The 20,867-nt window shown below is 46.8% G+C and overlaps 1 protein-coding gene and 1 non-coding gene across 3 annotated transcripts; both read right to left on the bottom strand.

The window, feature by feature from the left end:
* Positions 1-145: 145 nt before the first annotated feature.
* Positions 146-18,655, bottom strand: DDX55 (DEAD-box helicase 55). 2 transcript variants are annotated; one of them, XM_054442688.2, is made up of 14 exons: positions 18,306-18,655; positions 14,565-14,615; positions 14,387-14,473; positions 12,986-13,077; positions 12,844-12,906; positions 11,665-11,814; positions 10,362-10,551; positions 7,507-7,589; positions 5,426-5,557; positions 4,163-4,255; positions 2,899-3,013; positions 1,929-2,097; positions 1,042-1,334; positions 146-802 (listed from the first exon to the last, which is right to left on the bottom strand). In XM_054442688.2, the coding sequence occupies exons 1-14, from the start codon at positions 18,411-18,413 to the stop codon at positions 626-628; spliced, it is 1,803 nt and encodes a 600-aa protein (XP_054298663.1). In that variant the 5' UTR covers positions 18,414-18,655; the 3' UTR covers positions 146-625. The 2 variants fall into 2 exon arrangements, with proteins under 2 accessions (XP_054298663.1, XP_054298664.1); XM_054442689.2 differs by lacking the exon at positions 146-802 and having other exon boundaries at positions 1,142-1,318; positions 18,306-18,471.
* Positions 3,928-4,060, bottom strand: LOC129011067 (small nucleolar RNA SNORA9). Its single transcript, XR_008493197.1, has one exon. It is a non-coding gene; the product is annotated as a small nucleolar RNA SNORA9 (small nucleolar RNA).
* Positions 18,656-20,867: the final 2,212 nt, after the last annotated feature.

Here is a 20,867-nt window from a genome sequence, read left to right as displayed (position 1 = left end):
ATCAAAGGATAACTGAAGCCCAGGGCCAAGGACATTCAGGAGGTCAAATGCCTGAAGATACTGAGGAATGGTTTTGAAAATCAGAAGTCAAGAATACTTCAGTATCTTTATGTTTAAAAATAACTATAAAATAAAAAATATAAAATAGCCTCAGAAAAGAGCTTATATATATATCATATGTACATATGTACATATGTCTATATATGTGACCCATCATGATAAATACTGACATCTATTATTTACACTCAAATAATTTTACATTTTCTTCTGTTAGACTACTTCAAGACTGGAATTGTTTTGTTTTGTTGTTTTTAATGAGAGGGTCTTGCTGTGTTCCTAGGCTGGTCTTGAACTCCTGGGCTCAAGTGATCCTCCTGCCTCAGCCTCCCAAAGTGCTGGGATTATAGGCAGGAGCCACCGCACCCAGCCAAGACTGGAATGTTTTTAGTAAAATATTCCCAAGTGTGAAATCCTTCATTTCTCCCTCATCTGAAAGGACAGCTTTCAGAGACATCATTCTTCTCAGATGTGTCCTGAAGTTGTGATTTTCATTAAAAGCAAACTGGAGCCATCCACCAAGTTAGGGAACAGCAATGTCCTTGTGGGTTCATCTGTGGCACTGGAATCAGCAGTCATCTTCCAAATCTGAGATCCCTAAATCCGCTGTCTTGATTGTTCTTTTGCCAGTTGTCAACAAGCCCTTCTCAAATTCTTCTTCAGTTATTTTGCCTTTCTTAAGTTTTTTCAAGAGTCTTGTGTCATTAAGAAGTTCTTCCACGTCCTCATCTTCAATATCAGAACCCTAAGTGCAGAAGAAACCAATAAACTACTACATTTTTCAGCAATAGTGTTCTAGTGAAACCAGAAGTTTTAACTCAGGAACTATAAGCTCTCAGATTGGCTTCTGCAAATAGAGCAAATTCCCCATCCTAGTCGCCAGCATAACAGAAATCTGACAGCCCCACACAATTCCTATTTAAAGAACTACTACAATAAATTTGTTCAAGATTCTAAGTTAATGTAAGTAAAACTAAACTTTACCTCTTCCCTTTTCCTTTTCTCATTCATTTTTTTCTTCTTTTCTTTTTTGGCCTTCTGCTTCGACCAAGCTTTATTTTTTATGAATTTTCTTCTCCCTTCATTTTCTGTTTTCTCTCTTCTTTGTTGCTCCAGGAGTTTCTGCCTCTGCTTTTCTCTGATTTTATCTTTAAATGGAATCATGTCGGTATTAACGTCCACGGGCACAAAATCTGGAAACTGCTTTCCTCTCAATTCTGGCATCTTGGGCATCCTCAGCAGGGCAAAACCTCGAGCAAGGCTGGCAAAATCAAGATCTGATTCAATCAGAAGATCAGAGTTAGTGCACTCAACAGGATTAGAACAATCAGTAATAGCTTACAATATAATTTTTTCTAACCAAAGGGTTTAATGCATTCATTTTAATTAGAATGAAAATAATTGAGGCCAGGCGCGGTGGCTCACGCCTGTAATCCCAGCACTTTGGGAGGCCGAGGCAGGCAGATCATGAGGTCAGGAGATTGAGATCATCCTGGCTAACACAGTGAAACCCCGTCTGTACTAAAAAATACAAAAAATTAGCTGGGCGTTGTGGCAGACGCCTGTAGTCCCAGCTACTCAGGAGGCTGAGACAGGAGAATGGCGTGAACCTGGGAGGCGGAGCTTGCAGTGAGCCTAGATCACGCCACTGCACTCCAGCCTGGGCGACAAAGCAAGACTCCGTCTCAAAAAAAAAAAAAAATTACATTTTTACAAAGTTAAAAGGAATACTCAGCAGCCAGTGGCCAGTTTATTCTGTGTCTACTCAAAACCTGGGAACACTTCCTTTTATGAGACAAAGCAATCTCATACTTGTGAGACCACCACATAGTTAAAATGGAGACATTATCACATGAAGAAGTCCAACTTACCCTTTAATCTGAAAATCAGGTTGCATTCATGCTTTGCATAAGCCTGGACATACGACACAAAAGCTTTCATGCCCTTTTCAAATACAGCTCTGTCAGCCAGGGCCATGGACTTGAGTTTTGGCAGAAGGTCCGCTGTGTTTCTCTGGAGCTTCATCTCCTGCAGGGGGCACTACACACACACACACACCACATTTTCACCTTCCCTGGCTGGCATCACATCCCCAGGGCTCCCCATCACAACCAAGAAAAACAAAAGCAAAACAATTCCTTTTCACCTTTTGAGGTCTGAAGCCCAACTCCAACCCAAATATTTCACATGCTCTGAAAAGTATGTTAAATTTTTAAAAGAAAATTTAAAAATCAGATTTCACATGACAATCCTAATCTGGTAAGCAAAGTATGGCAACACTGGGTCTCTATTCATAAGAAGTAACCCTTGCCTGGGTCCCAGCAGGGCGTGCTACCGCACAGACTTGGTCTCTCCATGACCGAGGTGCCTCCACAGCCTTAAAGCCCACCAGGGTGGCCGGGCACGGTGGCTCACGCCTGTCATCCTAGCAGTTTGGAAGGCCGAGGTGGGCGGATCACCTGAGGTCGGGAGTTCAAGAACAGCCTGACCAACATGGAGAAAGCCCGTCTCTACTAAAAATACAAAATTAGCTGGGGTGGTGCATGACTGTAATCCCAGCTACTTGGGAGGCTGAGGCAGGAGAATCCATGGAACTCAGGAGGCGGAGGTTGCGGTGAACCGAGATAATGCCATTGCACTCCAGCATGGGCAACAAGAGTGAAACTCCGTCTCAAAAAAAAAAAAAAAAACAAACCCCATCAGGGCCCCCCCACTGCCACCACCAGCCCAGCCCCAGTGAGTTTGCAATTCGTAATTTCAGTTGCTGACCACATGCTGGAGAAGAACTTTTCCAGCTACCCCATCACTAGGCATTCTATCTGAAAAGGGACGGCAGCTTACTTTTTGGTTAATTGCAAGGAAATTGATGTATGACTCTTCCATGGGCAGGAGGAACACCAGAGCGCTGCCCCCGTGGCCAATGCGGGCTGTGCGACCGCAGCGATGCACGAAGGCACTGTGAGAACACAGGATGGAAATGGGTACCCAGGTGATGACAGCTGAACAGAGCTCAGGCTCCAGCCACATGGCTGCTGCAGCTAAAATGCTATGGGGAGCCTCTAGCCTCCACAGCTCAGTGTGTACTCGGCCACTTACTAGTGTGAGAAATAGAACTGGCAATTAAACCAACACTGCAGACAGATACGATTCTGTAAGAAACATTTAATGTGAACTCTAAGTAAAACTTGTATCTTTCTCTCTGATCATACAGGTGGGACATAGTCCCCAGTGGAAAATCTGGGAAACAATGAAAAATACAAAGAATAAAATGAAAATGACCAATAATCTCAGGAGTAATCATCAACACTTGGGGGTTTATAGGCATTTTCCTATGCGTGGAAGCATGTTAGGAATATATGCTGACTTTGGAGAAAGTAATTGTAATTTTCACATGTGGTGTTATGTATTGCTTTTTTTCATTTAGACATTCTATTGTGTTTCTGCAAGAACTGATATTTGAAAGTACTTTTAATTGCTGCCAATACAGTATCACTATTTCACCATGAATGGGTTATTCATCCATTTCCCTATTTTTGCTACTTAAAACAATGGGTTTTTGTTTTGAGACAGAGTCTCACACTGTTGCCCAGGCTGGAGTGAAGTGGCACAATCCATTGCCACCTCTGCCTCCTGCGCTCAAGCGATTCTCCTGCCTCAGCCTCTCAAGTAGCTGGGACTACAGGCACACACGCCTGGCTAATCTGTATATATTTTTTTGTAGAGAACAGGGTTTTGTCCTGTTGCCCAAGCTGGTGAATTCCTGGGCTCAAACGATTCACCTGCCTAGGCCTCCCAAAGTGCTGGAATTACAGGCGTGAGCCACCGCGCCCAGCCTCAAATAATGTTTTGTTGTTTTTTTTTGTTTTCTCTCATTGTCTGAAATTTCTATAACCTTGCTCTACATGGAGCAGGGCAAGGCCTCAAACCATTTCAAAACTGTTCTGGCAAGCACTGTAGGAATGCACGGGATCACTGCAGACCCAAGCACGCTGGAGGCTTGCTATAAAATGTTTCAGTGAACATCATTATGTTTATCTTCTTCAGGACTCCTCCTTTATTAGGCTAAATTCCTCAACAGAGAGTGGGTGGCAGCCTCGTACCATACCTTGCATTGCTGGGAGGGTCATATTGCAAAACCCAGTTGACTTCAGGAATATCAATTCCCCGGGCCATCACATCAGTGCACACTAAAATCCCACTAGAAAATGAGAAAACAGCATTCTGAGTAAGGAGGCCACCATCTTCATCACCATCAAACAGCCTACTGATCTCGATGACAGTGACACACAGGTGCTGGAGCTTCTCACAGAAGCAAATGCTTAAGGTAATATTTTGTTTTCTTCTTCTTTCTACAAATCTCTAGGACTTCATAAATTCCAATAAAAATTGGAGGGAGGTGAGAGACAGCAAAGGGATTTTAAAAATTACAACATTGCCATTTGAAAACCAAAACTGGATGGGTCTAATCCCTTGTAGCCATCTGAAAAACAAGGGACAATTCACTCCATAACTGAGGCCTAGCAGTCAGGTATATCGCTTTGTCCAAAAGAGGACTTTTAATATAGCCAGATGTTCAATGATTAAGAAAAACAAAACTATTATTTGTCAGCACAAGCAGATACAAGTTATGGTCATGGGTAGACACAAGTTGCCTGCTGTACAGTCACAAGCCTGATAAGCCACAGACAGTTGGTTTTTTTTTTGAGACGGAGTCGCACTCTGTTGCCCAGGCTGGAGTGCACTGGTGCAATCTCGGCTCACTGCAAGCTCCGCCTCCTGGGTTCACACCATTCTCCTGCCTCAGCCTCCAGAGTAGCTGGGACTACAGGCGCCCGCCACCATGCCCAACTAATTTTTTGTTTTTAGTAGAGACAGGGTTTCACCATGTTAGCCAAGATGGTCTTGATCTCCTGACCTCGTGATCCACCCACCTCGGACTTCCAAAGTGCTGGGATTACAGGCGTGAGCCACCATGTCCGGCCTTAAGCCACAGACAGTTTCTACCCAGACAGGACAAATGGATTTGCTCCTTGCTGCTTGACAGTCATCACAACCCTTCCCTGGACCAGGCACAGGGCAATCTGGGAGTGAAGACAATACACAGGACTCCTGTGTCACGGAGCCTGCTGTCTAGCACAGAAGTTCAGTAACTAGGGAAATGACACAGCAAAAGGCAAGGCAATTAGAACAGGGCAATGGAGGCTCTGGGCGTTTACAGAGATGTGATAACCAGATTAGAGAGGGAAGAGGGTTCCAGGCAGGAAAAACAACACATGCGGACAGCACAGGCTACTGGAGAATGGGGCGTTTGGGGACCTGAAAGAGCAGTGTGGCAGGAGAGCTGCTACTTCCAATGAAGCCCACCCACGTTTGCAATTTGCGGAACTCCATGAAGATCTTATTGCGTTTATATTTCATCTTTCCATGAATGCACATAATCTTCACGCCCTTCACCAGCGCCTCCAGAGCCTTCCCATAGTATTCCACACATGCACAGGTGCTGCAAGAGGGACAGAGGGCTTAGAGTCATTGGCCACCTTGGTCCTTCTACAACTGGGAGAGGGGAACAGTGAGCAATAGCTGCAGCAGACGCAACCTAACTACGAGCCCTCCCTAGGGGAATGACAAGGAGAATGGCAGTGGAAATCATCCACAACTGAGTTCTCAATCTGTAATCCTCTCAGCCAATGAAAGGCCAATCTTTTGACAAAATCCCTTTAACATGAGTTAAAACCCCCAAGGACGTATTCTACTGTCTAAAGATGTTCTAACGGGAAATCTCCCTGACCCTGAGAAAGGAATTAAAGTGAAACAGTCATTCAGAACAAAAGCAATGACATCTTAGCCACAAATAGTGTTACAAGATTTAAAAACATTTCTGCTTTTCCTTTAGGGAACTGCTTCTTCCCCAATGAGCAGGATTCCCAAGGGCTCAGCAAATAACCCAAGCTAGGCCAATCAGATCCCTTCTCCCAGATATTTGGGACTTGGAGCTGAGTCATCCAAGGACAAAAAGGGGGTTGGCAGTCATCCCAATAAAGATATGCCCTAAAGAGATGGCCCATGAACTCCTGCCAGGGAGCCTCCTTCCCTGGGAGCTGGACACTCAACATTCTCTGCATCTGTGAGCTCCTTACCCAGCACCCTTCTAATAAAGTTCACCCTGGACCCGTTTCCTTAACTGGAAGCATTCCCAAGTGATTTCCCATCCTTTTGCAGACGAGGGAACTGAAACTTACCAGAGACACAGAATAAGTGACAGAACCAGAACCCAGGTCTAATGCTCCTCCCACTATATCAGACTGCTGCATTCCAGTTTGGGCTAACTCTTGTCTACTTCAGTTCCCCCACCTATGCTGTGACTGCTACCAGACTGATCACTCTTTTCCACCTTGAGTCACATAGTATGTATATGTAATGAAGTGGTGTTTCACACACTAAGCCTCACAACCCACAGATCTGGGGGGTTCTGAAATCAATTTAGTGGGTCTCGACCAGCATTTTTAAAAAATTAACAGCTGGAGTAGAACAGAATAGAAAACATCCCACCTAGCAGGGTGCAGTTTCATGAAAACCTCTGTTTTATTGTCTCGTTTGGGTGTGTACCAAATTGTACTTCTTACTGTGGGTCATGGTCAATATTGCATTTTATTTGTAGGATAACAGATAGAAAAGAAATTATAAATATAAATAAATATATAAATAAATATAAAATTATTTTTTAAGTACTACTAAAGATCAACACATTTATCTCTGGAGAAAAGGGGAAAAGAACCAACCAGTCCAAAGAATATATGCATCTGTCCCTACGCTGCCTTCTGAACACAGGACAAAACCCCACTGTGGCGGACTCCATAGGTGGCTGATAAACACTATTCCCAACCACTTCTTGCTTCGCTGGCCACTACTACAGAGGCAGAAAAGCTGCGCACTCATTTCCTCTGCTGCTCTTGAAGTGAGGGGCCACCACGTGACCCACTTTAGCCCCTAAGATGAATTCACAGCTGAAGTCAACTAGGGCAGAGGGGTTTCTGAGGAAGCTCTTTGCTTTCCTGATTAAAAGGCATGGATATAGCTAACATTGCCATAAGCCCCCTCTGCCTTTCCCCCCTTATCTTTATTCAGTGCAGACATGACAGGGTGTAATAGTGGTCATCCAGAATCCATGAGATGACACATAGGAAGAGAAGACCAATCACATCAACATTGACCTTGACATGACTCACACATGAAACCCATATGAGAAACTGCCTGCCTTTGGACTTCTTTTTACAGGAGAAAAATAAAGCCAACCTTGTTTGGACCACAAAAGTTGGGTTTTCAGTTATTTGCAGCCAAAAGCATTCCAGAGAGAACCATGCTAGATGGAATCCAAAACCCAAAGGCTGCATGCACCTGCACATTCTGGCCGAATCCCTGACGCCCCTACCACAGAGACCAAAGGAGTACCTGAAGAAGACCAGGTGTTTCTCCTGCTTATGATTGCGAAGAAAATGGACCAGCTGATTAAATTTCTCATCTGCCTTGCATACCTGCAAAATAAAAAGGGAAACTAATAAAAAACATATTTGGCAATAATAATCCCCATGGCTATTTTCAGTTTCAGCATTAAATTTTAAGGAATGTCATTTCCCCCATGGGTAGGACAGACTTTAGTTGGAATGTTAACTGGTCTACCTAGCTCAGAATAAATATCAACATGTGCTGCTGCCTGTAAAAGTTAATTTGTATGTCACAAAATCATATAGCTCAGAGAAACACAGTCATCCAACAGGCAACAGTTCCCAACTCCCAATCCCAATACACATGCCAGCCGTTACACCATCTCCAGGGTGTTCCCCCAGGAAATTCTGATGCCAAGTTAGAAGTCACTGCTCTAAGGTGAATAATGATTTCCAGAAAGCAATGTACATAATTATTTAAAAGGCCTCCATGGACGCAGACCCCACTGCTTTTCTTCATAATGCAATCAAGTCCTCCATTCAAACTCCCAAATTAGAGACATTAAATTCACCTGAATGCATTCATCCTACTTTTACCAAAACCAAATCCCGTTTGGAATTTTTTCTCATGTACTCAGCCATCTCTAAATGCAAAACGAATGCAAAATAACAGAATGCAACAGTAGCCACAGTGTGTCCAAAGCTAACATTAGTACAAGTATCCCTCATCCAGGGTCCTTAGGACCCGAAGTGTTTTCTGGCTCTTGAATTTTTTCAGATTTTGGAATAGCTGCACTATACTTACCAGCTGAGCATCCCTAATCTGGAAATCCAAAATCCAAAATGCTCCGAGTATTTCCTTTCAGCATCATGTTGGCACTCAAAAAGCTTCAGATTTTGGAGGATTTTGGATTTTGGAATTTCAAGTTAGGAATGCTCAACCCATACTTATTGTGTACTAAGCACTATCATGAACATTTTTGCATGGATTAATTAATTAATCCTTCGGCAACCCTACGAAGCTGTATACTACTGTGGCCCCCATTTGACAAGTAAGGGCCTGTAAGTTCATCGGTTAAATCTGGTAGGGGCCAAAGCCAAGATATGCACCAGGCAGTCCTGCTCTAGCGCCCATGCTCTCCACACTACCCTATGCAGAGTCCTTCCCTCTGCTTGGGAAGAGCTAGCCTCCTCCCTCACCCAGTCCAGCTTGTCAGAAACATCAATGGCAACTACAACTCCCACTTCTGATGAGCCTATCTGATTCTGACAACACTCTCCAGTTACACTAGGTGCAGTTTCTCATTTGCAAACTCATTCTACCTTTAATCTGCCTACAAATTGACACAAACCGGAGAGCAGCCTCGACAGCCTCAGTCTGCAGCAATAGGAACACTCTGGTTTCGAGACCAGCCTCCTTCATTTTGAACAGCAGACATGTTCAGGAGCTAGGGAACCCCTCCAGGCCTAAGGAAAAATTTAACCTGAGAAAGCTTATTGCAAAAGAGAAAGAAAAGCCCCAGCCCCAGCCCCAGGCTGGTGGGCCAATGTCCCGTCAGCAGTGGCACTGGCCTGTGGGTGCCTCCTCGCCCTGATGGTGCTGCCTCCCCTGCAGCCTGTGCTCTCTACGCTTGTGCCTCGTAGCCCATCCCAGCAATGGGACAGAACAGAACAGGGGTGAGGAGTGGCCTCATTACTAAACAATCAAGTTGCCAAAAGCCCATCTACTTCCTTGTGAAGAAACTACAGAAGCCAGCAGCCAGTATTTACTACTAGAAATTCAGCATATTTGGGCCAGGCACGATGGCTCATGCCTGTAATCCCAGCACTTTGGGAGGCTGAGGCAGGAGGATCATGAGGTCAGGAGTTCAAGACCAGCCTGGCCAATGTGGTGAAACCCCACCTCTACTAAAGATACAAAAAATTAGCTGGGCATGGTGGCACATGCCTGTAATCCCAGCTACTCGGGAGACTGAGGCAGGAGAATTGCTTGAACCCAGGAGGCAGAGGTTGCAGTGAGCCGAGATCGTACCATTGCACTCCAGCCTGGGTGACCAGGGTAAGACCCCATCTCAAACAAAAAAAACCAAAACAAAACGAAAAAACGGCCGGGCACGGTGGCTCACGCCTGTAATCCCAGCACTTTCGGAGGCCGAGGTGGGTGGATCACCAGGTCAGGAGATGGAGACCATCCTGGCTAACAGGGCTAACTAAAAATTAGCCAGGCGTGGTGGCGGGTACCTGTAGTCCCAGCTACTCAGGAGGCTAAGGCAGGAGAATGGTGTGAACCCAGGAGGCGGAGCTTGCAGTGAGCTGAGATCACGCCACTGCACTCCAGCCTAGGCGACAGAGCAAGACTCCGTCTCAAAAAAAAAAAGAAAGAAATTCAGCATGCATATTTGATGCAGGTCAAAAATACACAACATTTACAGAGCAGAATATTTCCACCCTACAAAGTCTCCTTAGGAGTGAGTCTGTCATTTGATTTTCTGTGTTCCACCTGCACATCTAACTATGCCCTTCTCTGTGACACAGGCTGTTCTGACGGGCCCAGGAACTACAGAGCTTAGTCATGCCTGCACCCAGCACACCCCAAGCATGTAAAATAGAAACATTTGGTCACTTGAGGGTAGATGGTTCAGAGACACTGTCCTTAGAGACTGTGCTTAAAATACATTTATGTCCAATTTAACTTACTTATTCATTCAATGAGTAGGACCACTCAGACCATTTGCCCTAGCTCTGTCCCCAAATGCATTTCACATATGCTACAGGGTCTCACATATTTATTCTACCAGTACAATTTCCATAAAATGAGCACTGGTCATTATCGCTGAGTAAGAAGCAAGCCCAGGCACTTACCATGTAGTAGTTTTCCAGGCGGAAGGGGGTCTTCTGGGCACTGCTGGCTGCCACGCCCTTCTCCTTCACTGAGACCCGGACAGGGTTCCGGAGGCCCGCTCTCACCAGGTTCTCCACTTCCTGTGTCTGAGTGGCAGAGAAAAGGCCTGTTCTCCTCTGCTTTGGCAAAAACTCCAGAATGGTGTTGATGCTGATAAAAAGAGGGCTCACACTTAACCGCTCACTTGCCAGCAGAATCAACACACAGTGCATCATGATACTAAACAGGTATTCAAAAAGACTGAAAGTGAAGCCATCAAAATATTTATAGCACATACACTGGGAGGTGCGATTATAGGTGATTCTTTGTTTCTTCTTTATACTTTCATTTTTCCAAGGTTCCTCAAATTTTAGCATACAATTATAATGATATGTGAATTATATCCCATAAAGCTGTTTATTAAAAAACAACAAAACTGCCAGGTGTGATGGCTCGTGCTTGTAATCCCAGCACTTCAGGAGGCTGGGATGGGAAGATCTCTTGAGCCCAGGAGTTTGAGACCAACCTGGGCAACATAATGGGATCTTGTCTCTGCCAAAAATTAAAAAAAAAAAAAAAAGCATGATGGCATGCGCCTGTAGTCCCAGATGACTCAGGAGGCTGAGGTGGGAGGATCACTTAAGCCCAGGAAGTAAAGGTCGCAATGACCCGAAATCATGCCATTGCATTCTAGCCTGGATGACAGAGTGAGACCCTGTCTCAAAAAAAAAAAAAAAAAATACTTGAAGAAAAGTGCATTTTAAGATCAAAGATAGAACTGGAATAAAAATCACATGGTAGAATTTGAAAGCTCAAACTACTTAATGATTTGAAATTAAAATGTGGTTAATAAAAATACTTAGGCCAGGCATGGTGGCTGGCACCTGTAATCCTAGCACTTTGGGAACCCTAGGTAAGAGGATCACTTAAGCCCAGGAGTTTGAGAACAGACTGGGCAACACGGCAAAACCTCATCTGCAAAAAATAAAAAAACCATCCAGGCATGGTGGTGTGCACCTGTAATCCCAGCTATTCGGGAGGCTGATGCGGGAGGATCACCTGAGCCCGAGAGGTTGAGGCTGCAGTGAACATAATCACACCACTGCACTCCAGCCTGGGTGACAGCATAAGACCCTGTCTCTAAAAAACAAATAAATAAAAAATAAATAAAAATGAAAATAAAAAATAAAAATACCTAGTCATAAAGCAGTAAACTCCATTTTGCTCTCCTTTTGTATTAGTATCATCTGCCCACTCAAGCCAGTGAAGTCCAAAGTCCAGTACCTTGCCTCAAACCCCATGTCCAGAAGTCTGTCTGCCTCATCCAACACCAGGACATCCAGGGATCGCACACAGCTGGCCAGATGCAAGCCTTCGGCCTTCCTCCGGAACATGTCCTCCAAGCGGCCTGGAGTGGCCACAATGATGTTCCCACTTTGGAAAGAAAGTTAACATTTACCAAACTCTCTGGATCTTGGGAATGTGGTTGATGATTACCAAAATACCAAGTTTTATATCCCCCCAAAGTCATTTAAGCCCTAGTGAAGAGAAGGAAGAGCACGAGAGTGGAAGAGTGCTGCAGGGTAGAAAGAGTGAGGGCTGCGGCGAGGCAGGATCTGGGTTCTGGGCTATGACCCAGGCAAGGTTGGCAAACTCCAGCTCCCAAACCAAACCTGGGCTGCTGCCTGTCCTTGCCAAGTATTTTATTGGCAGACAACCACGCCCATTTATTCACATGTTGTCTATCGCTGCCTTCACACTACAACAGCAGTTGAGTAACTGCGATGGAGACCATATGGTTCACAAAGCCGAAAACATTTACCATCTGCTCCTTTACAGAAAAAGCTTACCAACCTCTGACCTACGCAAGTTACTCAAACATTGTAGGCCCCAGGTAACTCACATGTAAAATGGAAATGGTGACAGAATTAGAGAATCCTATGTAAAGTTCACAAACTGGCAGACTCAGGGCCAGATGTGGCTCCCTCAGACTGGCTCACCTACAAGATGTGTTCTTCAAATGTGGATTACACACCAACAGTTAAAAAATCAGGAGATTACACACACAAATCTGGAATTCCATCTTCTTTTTAAAAAATTCAAAACCTGGCACTACTGAGCCGAGTCCCCCCAGGCAACTACCAGCTGGAGCTGAGTATTCAAGGCAGCTACGGGCCAGTTCCTCACCATCCCCCAGCCCTGCACTCATCTATCCTGACCACTCATGTATCTTCACGTGGTTCTCTTGACCTCTGTAAGAACCTGAGTTTGTGAAGTTATCATCAGGGCCTTATGGGAAGGAGCCAGCAAAGCGCAATGGGAAGCTGGCCTGGAGAAAACAACTTTTTGCAGGGGGAGGAGGCTGCTGAAAGGGGGACCCACAGTTAGGCTAAGATCACACATCGATTCTTAGGTTCACTGCCAAAAGCAAGCAAAGAAACAAGCAGACACGAGCAAACTCACCCTTGTTGCTTAAACCTCTCAACATCTTCTCCAGGATTCCTGCCTCCGATCCAAAGAATCTGGCTACAACAAGAAAACAGCCTTTGATTAAGTTCGACAAAACAACAGCCCATGGCTAACAGGGACACTGCATCCAATTCACCTGAACTCGGGGAAGTGCTTCGTGAAATGCGACAGGACCTCGTCTATTTGAATGGCCAGCTCTCGAGTGGGGGTGATGATTATGGCTCCAACCTACCCACATGGAAGGAAGGGACACAGTCAGCAGTGCAAGGGACTCCCAGAGAGGAACTCATAGGCCCTCCACCCTCCACCACACAAAGGAAAGTTCCAGAGAAAGAGTAGTTACCAGACTTTCTCAGCAGCATCTCTGAGCACATATCAACTACTTTGAATTATGGTTACTCGTCATCATACACTGCAGTTATGCTCTTTCAAGTCATGAAGAACAGTGAATTAGTGAATGCTGAACCACTGCTCACAGGGGAAACATAGGGTTAGGTTCCTGCCAGTCTCTGGGCATGACATTTTTGTCAACCAATCAATATATAACCCTATTTTATGTCTGTTTGTGCTTAAAAGACTCTATTTAATATATACTATTGATTCATTCCCATTGAACTCGTGGCCAACAGCACATTAACTCATGCCTGAGCTTGTGCTTCTCTAGCATGGGGATTTTCTCTGTACGTCATAACCTTCTTGCACCCAGGAACACTAGACTGCACTACATCACGGGGCCATTTCAAAAACCAAAATCACCAACATAAAGCACAAAAATGTGCAAAATGGCCGGGCACGGTAGCTCACACCTGTAATCCCAGCACTTTGGGAGGCCAAGGCGGAAGGATCACTTGAACCCAGGAGTTTAAGACCAGCCTGGGTAACATGTCAAAACCCCATCTCCTCAAAAAATACAAAAAATGACCCAGACATGATGGTCCACACCTGTAGTCCCAGCTACCTGGAAGGCTGAGGCAGGAGGACAGCTTAAGCCTGGGAGGTGGAGGTTGCAGTGAGATGAGATCACACCACTGCACTCCGGCCCGGGTGACAGAGCAAAACCCTGCCTCAGGGAAAAAAGAAAAAAAAAAAAGGTAATAAACATGGCACTAAATAGATGACGAAAAGGACACTGTTTACGCCTGAGCAGTAAAACGAAAGGCAGCTCTGCCCACGCCCATGACTGCAGAAGCACTGAGGATCCACTGGGGTGTTCTAAATTTTAACGAGCAGGCAAATTCACAAATACAGAATCCACAAATAATGAGGATTAATTATCTTTTTTTTCAAGTTTCATTCATTCATTCATTCATTCATTCATTCATTCATTATTTGTAGAGATGAAGTCTCACTGTGTTGCCCAGGCTGGTCTCAAACTCCTGGACTCCAGTGATCCTCCAGACTCAGCCTCCCAAAGTGCTGGGATTACAGGCGTGAGCCACAGCTTCTGGCCTATTTTTTCACGTTTGTAGCCAGCTTCTTAATCCAATGTGAACTCTCTGATGACTAGGTGAAAATAAATCACTTTTGTTGTCCTCACCTGACTCTTTTTTAACTTCTCTTCTCTTCTCAGAAGAATTTCCAGGATGGGGATGACAAAAGCGAGTGTTTTGCCACTACCTGTGACCTGCAAACAGAGAGTTTTGGTTTCCCTTTCTTCCTCAGAGTTCATTTGAGGGAGAACACGAGGACAGGCTGCATATACCCGAGGCACTCACCGCTTCTGCAGCGACATCTTTGTTTCGCATGAACAGAGGGATGGTTGCGGACTAAAGGGAGAGATTGCAAAGCACTGGTTAAAGGATGCCATGAATTCACAGGTGAGACCCGAAGCCCTAGGAACATAATGGGCAGCTAAGGTCACAGTGGGTCCCACCACAAAAGGGGCTCTGAGTAACCAAGTCAGCATAGAGAAGTTGAATCAAACGTGGCAACTGTGTCTACATGGACGGCGTGTGGGGACAGTGAGCTGAGCTGGGAGGTGGTAGTCCTGAATTCTAGCCCTGTCGCTCCTACTTTCCCTCTCTGAACCAGGAAGGGGTTGAAGACATTGGGTTTTAGGGTCCCTTCCAGCTCTAGTATCACAGAATCATGATTCAAATAAACCCTCTCATTTTAAGCACTGTAGAGGTTGCCAGACTACAAGAAACCTGGTTTTAGCAATCAAAAAAGCTAAACCTCAATTAGATTCAGGCCTTGGCCTCGAGGCTGCTCCCTCCAGGATTCAGCCCTGGTCCCCAGGGCCTGAGCTCACTTAAATCACAGCAGGTGTAATATTATTCCAACTGCCTCTACACAGTGATTTCTATCCCCCTGCTCAACCCCTGAGGGAACATTTGGCAATGTAAGGAGACATTTTTGGTTGTCAAAACCCAGGGTGGGCCAGGCGTGGTGGCTCACATCTATAATCACAGCACTTTGGGAGGCCCGGGTGGGTAGATCCCTTAAGGCCAGGAGTTCCAGACCAGCCAGGCAACATAGGGAGACTCTGTCTCTACAAAGAAAATTTTTTTAATTATGTGGGTGTGGTGGTGCATGCCTGCAGTCCCAGCTACTCAGGAGGCTAAGGTAAGAGGATCACCTAGGCCCAGGGAGGTCGAGGCTACTGTGAGTTGTGACTGTGCCACTGCACTCCAGCCCGGGTAACAGAGCAAGACCCTGCCTCAAAAAATAAATAAACGAATGAATAAATAAATAAATAAATAAAATACAACCAGGGTTGGGAGGTGATGTCCTCTGATGGACAGATTCCAGTGATGCTGTTAAACATCCTGCAATGCCCAGGACAACCCCATAACAAAAAATTTTCCAGCACAAAATGTCAAGAGTGCCAACAGTGAGGACCCTGCTTCAGGCCATTGCTGCCCAATAGAAATAAAATGTGAACCACATAAACAATTTTAAATTTTCTAGTAGCCATAGTAAGAAAAGTAAAAAGAAATGGGTGAAATAAATGTTAATATTTATTTAACCCAATATATCAAAAATATTGTCCCTTCACATTTAATCAATATTTAAAAATCAGCATTTTCCATTCTCTTTTTTCATACTACGTCTTCAAAATCTAGTGTGTTATTTGATACTCAGAGTACACTTCGATTTGGACAAAGTGTATTTCAAGCACTCAATAGCCATGTCTGATGACTGTGTAGTGTGGATGACAGATCTAGACAATGAGCTCCGAGGCCAGAGATTGGGTCTTGCTCGTACTACATTCCCTAGGCAGGGCACATAGCACTCCCAGTTTTCATCTCCAGCCCTGCCTGCTGGAAATAGATTCTCCACATTCCCGGGAATCTTATGGGCATCTCAAACTCAAGACTTCATTTATTATAAAAAAAATTTTTGTGATGACAGGGCCTCCTATGTTGCCCAGGCTGGTCTTGAACTCCTGGTCTCAAGTGATCCTCCCACCTTGGTCTCCAAAAGTGCTAGGATTACAGGCGTGAGCCACCGTGGCCGGCCATTATTTATTTTAATTTCAGAGACGCGGGTCTCACTATGTTGCTCAGGCTGGTCTTGAACTCCTGGGCTCAAGGGATCCTCCCACCTCAGCCTTCCAAACAAATGGTACTACAGGCGGGTGCCACTGTACCCAGCTCAGTGTTTAAAAACAGGACTCTTGTGGTCAGGCGCGGTGGCTCACTCCTGTAATCCCAGCACTTTGGGAGGCCAAGGTGGGCGTACCTGAGGTCAGGAGTTCGAGACCAGCCTGGCCAACATGGCGAAATCCCGTCTACTAAAAATACAAAAATTAGCCAGGCGTGGTGGTGCATGCCTGTAACCCCAGCTACTTGGAAGGCTGAGATGGGAGAATCGCTTGAACCCGGGAGGCAGAAGTTAAAGTGAGCCGAGATCGTGTCATTGCACTCCAACCTGGGTAAGAGAGCAAGATTCGGTCTCAAAAAAGTTAAAAACAAACAACAACAAAAAAAAGAACTCTTGACTTTCCCTCTGAAACCTGATACACACTGCAGTCATTCTCAGGAAATGGTAACACCATTCACTCAGCTACTAATAAAAATCGGCCGGGTGCGGTAGCTCAGCCTGTAATCCCAGCACTTTGGGAGGCCGAGGCCGGTGGATCACGAGGTCAGGAGTTCAAGACCAACCTGGCCAAGATGGTGAAACCCCGTATCTACTAAAAATACAAAAAATTAGCCGGGCGTGGTGGCAGGCACCTGTAATCTCAGCTACTCGGGAGGTTCAGGCAGAGAATTGCTTGAACCCAGGAGGTGGAGGTTGCAGTGAGCCGAAATCACGCCACTGCACTCCAGCCTGGGCAACAGAGCAAGACTCCATCTCAAAAAAAAAAAAAAAAAGAATAAAAACCTCAGGTCCCTGTAGAGTCTTTTCTTTCCTAACCTCCACTTCCAGTCCCTTAGCAACCTTAAAGCTATCCCAAATGTGACTTCTCAATATCCACTGGTTCCACCCTACTCCAAGTCACCATCATCTCTTACCTGACAATGGCCTCCTAAGCGACCTGCCTGCTTCATCGCTTATGCCTGGAAAGGCCACTCTACAGAGAAATCACAGCCCTTCCCTTCCTAAACATCTTCCCAGATAAGATGGGTTCCCACTACATTTAGAATGAAATCTAAGCGCCTACAAGACCCTGCACAATCCATCTCTTACACTACTCTTGATGTTCAGCCACAAAGGCCTCCTTTCTGCTGCTCAAACCATTTGCAGCCTGCCCCAGGGCATTTATGTGCACTGGTATTTCTCTCCACTGGAATAATCTCCCACTAGTCACCCCAGAGCCAGCTCCTTCTCAATCACTGAGGTCTCACCTCAATGCACCTCCTCAGAGAGGCCTTCCTTAACACCCTGTCTCACCTCCTCTCCAGTCCTCGCGCGACACTGTCTATCACAACCGTCTTAGTTCTTTCATAACACTTACCAGCAGCTGAAATTATCCTTTCTCTAGCTCTTGCACTAGAAAGTAAGGCTATGAGCAGATGCCAATACTGCAAACTCCCCAGAGCCTAGAAGAGTTCCTGACACATAGCAGGTCCTCAAGAAATATTCTTGAAGAGATACATAACGGTAACCCTTACTGAGCTCCTATAGTGTGCCGACTGGTTTATTTAGTCCCCACAGCAACCCCATAAGGAGGGTGTTATTTTTTCGTCATTTCACAGAGAAGGAAAATGAAGCACGGAGAGGTTAAGCCATTTGCCCGAGGTCTCACAGCTACAGCGGGCAGGGCCAGGATGAGAACCAGGCTTGAGACCCCAGCACCCGAGGGCGGGGTGGGTCGCGGCCCCTCTGCCGGCTCGCTGGCCGAGCAGCCCCGCATCCCGCCAGTCTGGGCAGCCTGGAGACGAGGCAAGAACCCTAGCTGGAGGGATGAGCGCCCCAGGGCTCAGATCTGTCCGATCACCTCCGGTGGGTACGATGCAGCTGGCGCCTGACCCTCTCCCTGCCTCACTCCCCGCCCAGGGAACCGATACCTGCACCGGCGTCATGTACGGGAAGCCCAGCTCCCGCAGCGCGCCCAGCACCTGCGGGTGCAGCGGCACAGGCAGCGACTCCCAGGAGCCTTCCGTCACATGCTCCATGGCGCGCTCCTTCGCCGCCTCTGTCGCCGCTGCTCGAACGCGCCCTGTGCACCCCCAACGAGCACTTCCGCTTCCGGCAGCTCAGGCGGCCGGCCGGGAACTTCGCTGGAGCAGCAGAGTTCCGGAGCGCGGCGAAGGCTCCCACGCCGCGGGAGGGAGGAAAGGCGCCCGCGGGACGGTGGAGGCAGGCGGCGGGGCAGGCCTGGGGAGTTACACCCGCCCCGCACAGCCCCCTGGGCTCCGGGCGCCTCTCCGCACCGGGCAGGGGTTTTGGCGGGAGGGAGTCTGGCCCGGCCCTCCCACTTTCTCTGCCCCTCGGAGGCAGGTGGCAGCACAGGACCGTGTCCAGGCCGATGGACAGCGGGGCGGGCTGGCTGCCGTGGGCGGAGAAACGTGTCGGGGACCCGGGTTAGCAGCCCTGCAAAACAGGCACCCGCTGATGGCGGGGGTCCGATGGCCGGTAGGTCCTGAATGTTGGTTTACTTTCCCGGAAGTTAGGGTCAGAGTCCTAACTAAGAACACTGTCCCATTCCTCTGTTCACTGTTGGCCTGGGCCATTCATGTCCACATACAACTTCACTCAGAAAGCTTTTTTTTTTGTTTGTTTGAGACGGAGTCTCGCTGTGTTGCCCAGGCTGGAGGCTGGGCGCGATCTCGGCTCACTGCAAGCTCCGCCTCCCGGGTTCACGCCATTCTCCTGCCTCAGCCTCCCGAGTAGCTGGGACTACAGGCGCCCGCCACCACGCCCGGCTAATTTTTTGTATTTTTAGTAGAGATGGGGTTTCACCGTGTTAGCCAGGATGGTCTCGATCTCCTGACCTCGTGATCCGCCCGCCTCGGCCTCCCAAAGTGCTGGAATTACAGGCGTGAGCCACCGCGCCCGACTTTCACTCAGCAAACTTTTATTGACCACTCATTGTGTGCCCTCTATGAGGGCCTATCTCCTCCACCTATGTGCATGGCTTGCTCCTGTTGAGGCTCTGAAAACGAAACCCCAAAATGAAGGCCGCAGAGGCAGCCTCAGAAGCAAATTTCTCTCTGACCTTCTGCTCCCTCTCTGATCTCTGATTCTCTGAGGCTAGCCATAGAAACTCAAGAATCCCTCTTGCCCATGACGGAGCATACAAACGGGAATCCCTTTTCTCCACAGTCAGCCATAAAACCTAAAAATATTACTCTCTCTCCACCTTTCTGTGAAAAAAACTGGCCATAAAGAAATTATCGGCCTGGCACGGTGGCTCACGCCTGTAATCCCAGCACTTTGGGAGGCCAAGGCGGGCAGATCGCAACGTCAGGAGTTCGAGACCAGCCTGGCCAATATGGTGAAACCCTGTCTCTACTAAAAATACAGAAATTAGCCGGGCGTGGTTGCGCATGCCTGTAGTCCCAGCTACTCAGGAGCCTGAGGCAGAAGAATTGCTTGAACCAGGGAGGTGGAGGTTGTGCCACTGCACTCCAGCCTGGGTGACAAAGCGAGACTTGGTCTCAAAAAAAAAAAAAGAAAAAAATTATCTGGGCTAGGCGCGGTGGCTCATGCCTGTAATCCCAGCACTGTGGGAGGCCGAGGCAGGCAGATCACCTAAGGTCAGGAGTTTGAGACCAGTCTGGCCAACGTGGTGAAAACCCGTCTCTACTAAAAATACAAAAAATTAGCCAGGTGTGGTGGCAGGTGCCTGCAGCTACTCCGGAGGCTGAGCTACGAGCATCACTTGAACCTGAGAAGTGGAGGCTGCAGTGATCCTAGATCGCACCACTGCATTCCAGCCTGGGCGACAGAGTGAGACTCAATCTCAAAAAACAAACAAAAAAAGGCCAGATGCGGTGGCTCACGCCTGTAATCCTAGCATTTCGGAGGCCGAGGCGGGCAGATTGCCTGAGCTCAGGAGTTCAAGACCAGACGGTGAAATCCCGCCTCTACTAAAAATACAAAAAAAATTAGCCAGATGTGGCAGCGTGCGCCTATATTCCCAGCTACTTGGGAGGCTAAGGCAGGAGAATTGCTTAAACCCGGGAGGCGGAGGCTGCAGTGAGCCAAGATCGCGCCACCGCACTTCAGCCTGGGCAACAGAGAGACTGTCTCCAAAAAAAAAAAAATTTATCTGACCTCCTTTGTTTTGCTTGTACGTTGTAAGACCCCATTCCAGGAAGGGTTCTTTCCCCTACCCAGATGGAAAGAATGCTGCACAGAGAGGCCGAAAAGAATCCAGACAGGCCTCGCTGTGCTTCCCCACTCAGTCTGTGAGCATTAGATCATGCCCTTCTTATCCAGTCCTATTTCTACTCAGCTGTACATATTTTGTTGAGCCTAAGCATAAAAATAGTTTTCCCTGTAACTTTGGGTCTTAATTCTGAAGGTTCCTTTGTCATGTAAAAACATGACCAAATAAATTTGTATCACTTTCCTCCTATTAATCTGCCTTTTTTCAGTTGAATTTTTAGAGAAACCTGAGAGCA

This window comes from Pongo pygmaeus, chromosome 10 (assembly GCF_028885625.2).
Source record: "Pongo pygmaeus isolate AG05252 chromosome 10, NHGRI_mPonPyg2-v2.0_pri, whole genome shotgun sequence".
Classification (NCBI taxonomy): Eukaryota; Metazoa; Chordata; class Mammalia; order Primates; family Hominidae; genus Pongo; species Pongo pygmaeus.
This window is presented reverse-complemented; position numbering and strand designations above follow the sequence as displayed.

Excerpts from the sequence above, each read along its gene's own strand:
- DDX55 (XM_054442688.2), bottom strand. The coding sequence starts at position 18,413 with ATGGAGCATGTGACGGAAGGCTCCTGGGAGTCGCTGCCTGTGCCGCTG. Across the intron at positions 14,474-14,564 it reads AAGATGTCGCTGCAGAAGCG|GTCACAGGTAGTGGCAAAAC; the intron begins GTGAGTGCCTCG and ends CTCTGTTTGCAG. Across the intron at positions 4,256-5,425 it reads GAGTTCCGCAAATTGCAAAC|TGGGATTTTAGTGTGCACTG; the intron begins GTGGGTGGGCTT and ends CTCATTTTCTAG.